The sequence below is a fragment of the Piliocolobus tephrosceles genome, chromosome 2, assembly GCF_002776525.5.
Source record: "Piliocolobus tephrosceles isolate RC106 chromosome 2, ASM277652v3, whole genome shotgun sequence".
In the NCBI taxonomy this organism is placed as follows: domain Eukaryota; kingdom Metazoa; phylum Chordata; class Mammalia; order Primates; family Cercopithecidae; genus Piliocolobus; species Piliocolobus tephrosceles.
This window is the reverse complement of record NC_045435.1, coordinates 174,206,273-174,214,981: the sequence shown is the minus strand read 5'-3', so window position 1 is coordinate 174,214,981 and position 8,709 is coordinate 174,206,273. Positions and strand designations below refer to the sequence as shown.

At 41.4% G+C, this 8,709-nt stretch overlaps 1 protein-coding gene across 1 annotated transcript; it reads left to right on the top strand.

The window, feature by feature from the left end:
• Positions 1–239: 239 nt before the first annotated feature.
• On the top strand, positions 240–2,769 carry C2H3orf80 (chromosome 2 C3orf80 homolog). The gene has a single exon (XM_023223343.1). It carries the CDS (start codon positions 240–242, stop codon positions 981–983), a length of 744 nt encoding a protein of 247 aa, XP_023079111.1. The 3' UTR covers positions 984–2,769.
• Positions 2,770–8,709: the final 5,940 nt, after the last annotated feature.

The window sequence follows — 8,709 nt, the reverse complement described above, 5'->3', positions numbered from 1 at the left end:
AGCTCGGGCAGCAGCTTGGGCCGCGAGTAGCAGCCGCCTCCCGCAGCCTAGGCGCGCCGCGGGCTCCTCCTCCCGCCCAAGCGTGGCCAAGTGAGGACTGCTCCGGCCGCAGGTAGCTGAGGCGCGGGAGGCGGCGCGCGCGGGACCCGAGCGGAGCGCCGGGGAGGGGCCGACGGACGCGCGGGCGGACGGACTCCCCAGCCTCCCGTCCCGGACGTTAGCCGAGGTCTGCGCGGGCCATGTGGGGGCCTGGGGTCACGGCCGAGGGCCTGTCGGTGGCTCCAGCGCCGCCGCCTCTGCTGCCGCTGCTGCTACTGCTGGCGCTGGCGCTGGTGGCGCCCTCGCGGGGCGGCGGGGGCTGCGCGGAGCTGGCGTGCGGCGAGCGGGAGCGCTGCTGCGACGCGACCAACGCCACGGCGGTACGCTGCTGCAAGCTGCCGCTGCACGCCTTCCTGGACAACGTGGGCTGGTTCGTCCGCAAGCTCTCCGGGCTGCTCATCCTGCTGGTGCTCTTCGCCATCGGCTATTTCCTGCAGCGCATCATCTGCCCCAGTCCACGCAGGTACCCGCGCGGCCAGGCGCGCCCGGGACAGCGGCCCGGGCCTCCTGGGGGCGCCGGATCGCTGAGGGGCGCGGGGCCGCCCGACGACGACGACGACTCGCCCGCTCTGCTACGCGACGAGGCGGCAGCCGGCTCGCAGGACTCACTGCTGGACAGTGGCGGCGGCGGCCGGGGCCGGGGAGGCGGCCGGCGCTCGGACCCCTCCTGCGCCTCAGAACACGAGCTGCGTGTAGTGTCGCCGGTCTTCCTGCAGTTGCCCAGCTACGAGGAGGTCAAGTATCTGCCCACCTACGAGGAGTCCATGCGGCTGCAGCAGCTCAGTCCTGGGGAGGTCGTGCTGCCAGTGTCAGTGCTCGGCCGCCCGCGAGGCGGGATCGCCGCGGAGCCCGACGGCGGCGAGGGCCGCTTCCCCCTTATCTGAGCGCTCGGGGATCGGCGGCTGGTGCAGGGCTGGGGGCTACGGGTGGCACGCAACGGCCGGGGTGCAGCCGCCAACTGCCTCAGACCTTATCTGGCACCCTGGCCTAACTGCCTGGCACCCCGCAACCGGGTTGGGGTCACTCGTCTCCCTCGCGTTCTCCCGGGATCTTATGTTTCTCTGCGTTTCATTCAGTTTAAAGAAACGTGGGGCACGTGGTGCGGCTGCAGCAGGCGACCCTCGAGCGCACCTTCGAAGGACGTCCCCGCCCTCTGCCTTGCCTAGTATTGTGGTTCACTCGTAAGTGCCTGCTTCCCGAGTCAAAGAGAACACGTGAGCCTTTTGGTGCGTCGAGAGAAGGGCGGTCTTCTTTAGAGCTGAGGAGAAAGGAGTGCAGTTCCTCTCCTTTCCCTACCTGCCACCTGGACAGGTCACAGTCTCCCAGGGCGGGCAGAGGGCGAGGAGCCGTGGAGGACCAGCCGCGACCGGGGACTGCTGCACGTGGGTGTGGGAGAGCGCCACTTGGGTATAATGGAATCGCTCCCGTGCGGCAGACCCCCCAAAAATCCCTCAGTGTCTTCCTGATGGAGCAAATAGTCACAACTAGTGTTTTACAATTAGGTGGAGTGCGGGGAGTGGGCTATGGGGGACACCTGTGATACAAGGTTAGTTGCTGTACCTACTCAGGACACAACAACCATGTGTATCCATTCGGCTGGACTTTTGATTGTTCAGTAACTGAGAAGGTATATTTATTTGTCTTTTATTCTGATATTTTTACCATGCATTGAATGCAACAGGAGGGTATTTCAGCAAATTCATGACAAGGTAATCATCTTATCACTTTTTGTAGGCCATTAATGGTCAGGAAATTGCCCATACTCTGTCATTATTGTTTCATAATTCATGAAATTATTTCATTAAAAAAAACAGAGGTATGGTCAAACGAGGAAGCATATGTGACCTAAAAAACATGAAGGATATCTTATTTTCACTATTTGAGAAGAATATATTTTATTTTTAGTACTGTGGCATAATATATAACTTTTTATAATAATAACTGTATGCATTATGGAGTATAGCTCTTAATTGTATCATTCATCACATAATTATATGTAAAACTAATTGACATGTATATGCCATACCATGAAGCATATGATGTTGTGCACTTTCTCCTCCATTTTTCATTTGGAATACATTCCACAACATGATCCAAAACATAAGAACTTGTGACTTGTAACTTTTGTTTAAAGCCATTAATTGTGCGGTAATGTGCTACAGAAGGATTCAGTCAGCTTCTTTTAAGAAACAAGTGTCATTGTATCAGTTTCCTGTTCTGTGACATGCCCTTTAAAAGTAAAAGATAATGTAACATATTTTAATACAATGTGTGTAATGTACATATGCATATTGTCTATGTACTATATACCCATTGTTTATAATAGTGTTAATACAGTTTGTCATTCTCCTGAAAGGAGAAGGAAATACAAAAGGTTTCTCTGCTTGGGAAAAGGTGAATGTTGTTATATCAAGAATGATTACACACATGGATCTCATACATGTTTTTAGAACATTGTTCTTCTGATTGACGAAGTCTGCCACTCCTGAAAAATCTTAAAATATCTGACTTGTATTAGAAGAAAATTATTTGATTAAACTTCTAAAGGCTGGTTGAAAAAGTCTGACAGTTCTGAGAAATTTTTAAATGTCTGAATTGTAATAAAAGAGGATGATTTACTTTAAACTTCTAAAAACTAATGACCTTGTGACTAAAGAAAAATCATTTGAAGTGTATCTTTTCTCTGTGCCAATTTTATCAGATGCATGGCTATATGGTAGTGTATCAAAATATGAAATATGTCTATTTGTCATTTAAAGCAATTTGAGCTGCGAATTGACAAAAGTATCAGGAGTTGAGGCTATATCAGTTGAGAATGGTACAAAATTTAATTACATTATATAGATAATCACATATTAATATTACTCAAATACCATATATTTTTGTTATAAGTGGCTATCAATATTACTTACCATTCAAACTGGAAAGTTGCCGTATTTTAAAAAATAACTTATTCTTTGAAGTTATACTGTTTTACACATTTCACAAATGTTACCTGTATCTGCAACATCAACCTAAATATCCAAATAATACCTGTGCCAGTATATGAAGCAGTCTATATGTTGTTACTATAACATCTTAAAGAAATTCAACAAAATCCTGTGAAAAATACTTACAATATGGATCAAGTATATTTCTCTTTTATCAACTGTGGAACATTTCTCTCCCTAAAATCTAGAATGTCTATAAAGTGGTAATTACACTTGATACCAATCACACAATGAGGTTCTACTGAATTTTAAAATGACAAGTTTTCACCTGTTTTTTACCTGCCCAACCCACAAGCTTTTATTCACATCCCTCAGTTCAATAGAAATGAGTTTGACTGTACTGTGGGGTTTTTTTTCTTGCAATCCATTGATTTACCAAGGACAATTTTGTTCAGGCATAATTTTGTGGAAAAAAGTCTTTAAACCCGTATTTTATTAATGATAAATGAACATGTCTCATGGTAATACATACACATATAACAGACCATATTAACACACACAGAACCTGTGTGTTCGTAACGCTGGATTGCCTGGATAGAAACATTTTTAAAGCAGTAAGGGCAGTATCTGGGTGTTAAGCTTTATAGATTTCACTTGGAAATTATTTATTATATAGACAGAACCTATTATATATAATTGCATGTGTTTATTAATATAGAAACTGGTTATCCTGTTACCTAAAAAACAAACTCACAAATAAATGATTTTACTTCTTTTTAATATTCCGTAGTAAAAGTGGAGGATAGATCATTGTGTTCTTTAACTATATGTAGAATAATATACTATTAACTTATGGCATGAAATATTAATGGAATTAATATGGAACACTAATTTTATGGTATATATATCTTTTTTTTTTTTTTTTTTTTTTTTTTTGAGAGAAGAGCTCACTTTGTTGCCCAGGCTGAAGTGCAGTGGCATGATCACCATTCACTGCAGCCTTGATCTTCTGGGCTCAAGGGATCCTCTTGCCTCAGCCTCCTGCGTGGCTGGGACTATAGGTGCACACCACCACACCCAGCTAATTTTTGTATTTTTTTGTAGAGGTGGGGTTTTGCCATGTTGCCCAGGTTAGTCTCATTCTCCTGGGCTCAAGTGATCTGCCTGCCTTGTCCTCCCAAAGTTCTGGAATTATAGACGTGAGCCACCATGCCCAGCCTGTGGCATATATATCTTAACCCACCTGGGCGTGCAGTGTTTTCCAGTACTAAGTGAACTTTTGCTCCTGGTTTTCAGTTACAAAGTAATTCTAATACTAAAACATTTTAAGCATATTTTATTTTCACTGACTTCTCTTGAGTAGGGGAATAATGGTCCTGCATATTGTAATCCATCTGGAATGCAAAAAGACATGATTGATTTTCTAAATTTAGGTGTTAGATATGTAAATATGTATATTGTATATATACAGTTGGCTCTCCTGTATCTGTGGGTTCTGCATCTGCAGATGCAACCAACTGCAGGTAGAAAATATATTTTTTTAATTTTTTGAAAAATTTTTAAGAAATACAGCTTTTAAAAATGCAAATTAAACAATACATTATAACAACTATATAACATTTATATTGTATTAAGTGTTATAAGTCATCTAGAGGAGATGAAAAGTATATTGGAGGATACACATAGGTTATATGCAAATACTACATGATTTTATATCAGGGAGTTGATTTTGACCTTTACAGGGGGTCCTAAAACCAATCTCTATGGATACCTAGGGATGCCTGTAGTGTGTGTGTGTGTGTATGTGTGTGTGTGTGTAATCATCAGTTGCTTAGAAGCAAGTTGTTATGGGTGTTCAATATCATAACCAAGAGGAAAATGTCTTCTTTAGATAGAATGATAGTTTTAAGAGGCCATTAATTGCCACATTCTGCAAACGTGAGTGTGCTTCAACCATGGAAAATGGCATTGGCAATTATGTCAAAAGGCATGAAATGTACTCTATAAGGACAACAAGATTCAATTGTAAAGGCCAGAGGGAATATTAAGGAAATGGACTCCGTTAACAATTTGAAAGGCAATATGCTAAATACCTTAATGTTGTACTTTTTGTATACAGTTTCTCTCAAGTGGAATTAATAAAGGAAACAATTCAAAGCTGAAACTCATATAAACATGAATATGATGTCTAGATTTATACAATATTCTGATCTGACTTTTATTAAAAATTTTATGAATTGTAATTAATCTGGGTTTTCAGCTTGAGAGAAATAATGATGTATGTTGAGTTTTACTTTGAGCAACAAGTATTAACCATCTCTTCAAAAGTGTAAGTTTCCTAAACCAATCAATAATAGAATATTTGGCAAGTTCATATCTGACCTCAGTAGTTTATGATTTACTTTTTCATTCTCTTTTCATGCATTGATGAAAAGGCTAATAACTGGTAGACTAAGGAAAGGTATTTTGTCAACCAAGGAATGAATCAGCAACAGCTAATGGCAAACAATTAAGCCATTCTTTCTTCCACATGGGTAATACCAGAAAAGTTACAGTATTCCTTTGTAAAATTTTGCCTGTAAAAATAACCAAATATCAAGTAAAACCAATACTTTTGTCATACTTAATTACATGTAGAACCTAATTTTATTATTTATTCATTTTTATTTACATAACTCACTTTTTAAATTTATTTATTTTTTTGAGACAGTATCTTGCTCTGTCACCCACACTGGAGTGCAGTGGTGTGATCACAGCTCACTGCAGCCTCAACCTCCCAGGCTCAAGTGATCCTCTCTTCTCAGCCTCCTGGTAACTGGGTACAGGAGTGCACAACCATGCCTGGCTAATTTTTAACTTTTTTCATTGAGACAAGGTCTCACTATGCTGCCCAGGCTGGTCTCAAATTCGTGGGCTAAAGAAATCCTCCCGCCTCGGCCTTTGAAAATGCTGGGATTGCAGGCATGAGCCACCACACCCAGCCCACTTTTATTAATTTTATGGCAAAAATTATACGATGGTGGAGATACTTATGTTTGTCACCAAACCAGACAGTATTATTTTTATCTCCTCTTCAGCTTCTTAGCTGAGTGTCTTGTCTGATATCTTGCTGTTCTTATTTCCTTTTTGTGTGATTGTTCTTATCCTGCTTTAGATTTTCAGTAGATGTTTCCTCAGAAACACATCTCTTAGAACTCCATGTTATTCTGCTGTGCTTTCTTCTCTCTCTGGTTATGGCTTCACCTTTTGCACAGTTTCTTCTTTTAGTAAAATGGTATTTTCCAACGTGCTTCCTTTGTTTTCTCTTTGCCTCTGACTTCTGTAGCTTTTCCATGTTGACGCAGGTGTGGTTTTTCCTCTTTATCTACTGAAGGACTGTAAACTTTTTTTATTTGTTATTATCTGTGGAGCTTTTCTGTGTGATGCCGGACAATCAAATCCTTTCATGTGTCCAGCTAGGACTGTTCTAAATCTCAAATGTAATAGATCCAGATGTACTACTACCTCTTTATCTTCTGCTTTCTCACTTGGATTTTCCTAGAGGGATTATCAGCACTTCTTTCCCCATCTTTCCCCAAAGATGTGTTCTCTGCTATGTTAGGACAAATAATTAGACCCTTGCATTTTAGTAATGACAGGGATCTTATTTTGGCTTCCAAACCTCAAGCATATTCTTTCTTCATAGACTACTACATCTTTCTACTGGATTTTTTTCTCACAGGCAACCCTCTGGTATCCTGTGTGTGTGTCACTTTTTGTGAATAATGATAGCCTGTTTTCTTCCTATCCTTGCTCGCAGACATTCTATTTGTTGTACTAGTTAAAAGATCTTATCCTCTGTCTGTGTAGGAAAGACCTCACTTGAGTCTCTGGACCTCAAAGGTAACTTGATTTACAATTGATTGCTCTACCTTTTATAACATTCTTACGGATTTTTTCATGGGCTCCTCTTAAACTTCCTCTGCATATGGTATCTCTGTTTTACTAGGTAGACTAGAAAATATCTCTACCTTTACATTTCTTTTATTCCTGCTTGCAAATATGATCTTGAAGTTATAATGCATCTAATCCCCATTGCATTAGGACCTTATCTGAAGAATGAGAAATAGTTTTATTTTCTGCCTCTTTGTTGCCTATGTTAGTTTCATCAGACAGAGGATTAGAACCTTCCAGGTTACTCCTATTTCATTTTGGTTTGTGTGAAGTTTTTCCTCTGTATTGACCAAAGATACCACCGGTTAAAAATTAATTTTGATTATTTTTCTAGGTCTTACAAATATCTTCTTTCCATTTGTAGATTTAAATTTTTGTTGCAAATTCTTCATTGGTTTATCATTCTTTTCCACATGTATAATCCCTGTTAAACTAGCCAAACCATCAGATGCCTGAAGATTTATACCAGTTTTACCTTCTCCCATCCCATTAACCCCCTCCGCACCGCCCCCTAACCCCTCGCTATGTTACACTCACTGTCTTTCGTTTCATAGCTCCATCTTCTGAGTTTTTCTCTTGGAAACACTTCACAATATTCTCTTTTTTTTATTTTGAAACAGTCTTGCTCTGTTGCCTAGGCTGGAGTGCAGTGGTGCTATCTCAGCTCACTGCAACCTCCGCCTTCCGGGTTCAAGTGATTCTCCTGCCTCAGCCTCCTGAGTAGCTGGGACTACAAGCATGTACCACCACACCTGGCTAATATTTGTATTTTTAATAGAGATGGGGTTTCACCATGCTGGCCAGGCTGGTCTTGAACTCCTGACCTCAAGTGATCTGTCATGGCCTCCCAAGGTGCTGGGATTACAGGCGTGAGCCACCATGCCAGGCATCTTCACAATATTCTTTTAAACTTTATTTATTTGAATCTTTTCTGTTGATGTAAGCGACTGAGACTCTTGCAGTTTGTATCAGTTCTGTATTTGGGTCTAGGACACGGGGACATTCCCTGACTCAACTTTTTTGAAAATTAAGCTTATGGCCAGGCATGGTAGCTCACGCCTGTAATCCAACCACTTTGGGAAGTTGAGGCAGTTGTATCACCTGAAGTCAGGAGGTGAAGGTTGCAGTGAGTGGAGATTGCGCCATTGCCTTCCAACCTGTGTGACAGAGCAAGACTCCACCTCAAAAAAAAAAAAAAAAAAAAAAAAAAGATTATATTCCTTTATATTAATTTCTCTTTGCACATATCTGTTTGGCTAGGCAAAGGTTTTAGATTCTTGAAAATCTTTATTTTTTAGGGTAGATCTGGTTCTTTGACAACTCAATCTTGCATGTTCTTTGACCATGTCTCCAGTTTCAGAAGCATTCGTTTTAGATTCATATTAACAAGGAATACAAAAGAAGTTTTCTTGACAGAACTCCTGGTCGATTCTTATTTTTGTTCACTGGATCAAACATTTCTTCAAATCCATTATATAATTCCAAACGATGTTTTCGTTTGGGTTCTGTCATAAGTGTTTCCAATAAGTCTTCAACTGCACTGTTCTTTTTTCTTGATGGTTTCAGTAAGTTACTGATAACTCTTGCTTGGGTCAGTGTTTTCTTTTGGTGTTTTAAAAAGTTCTGTATGATTGTAATTGTAATGGGTTCATTGCCTGATGCACAAGGAATTTAATATGCAGAGACATCTGGTTGCAGCAGAGAAAGAGGTTTAATCATAGGGCCAACAAATAGAAGAGGAGATGAG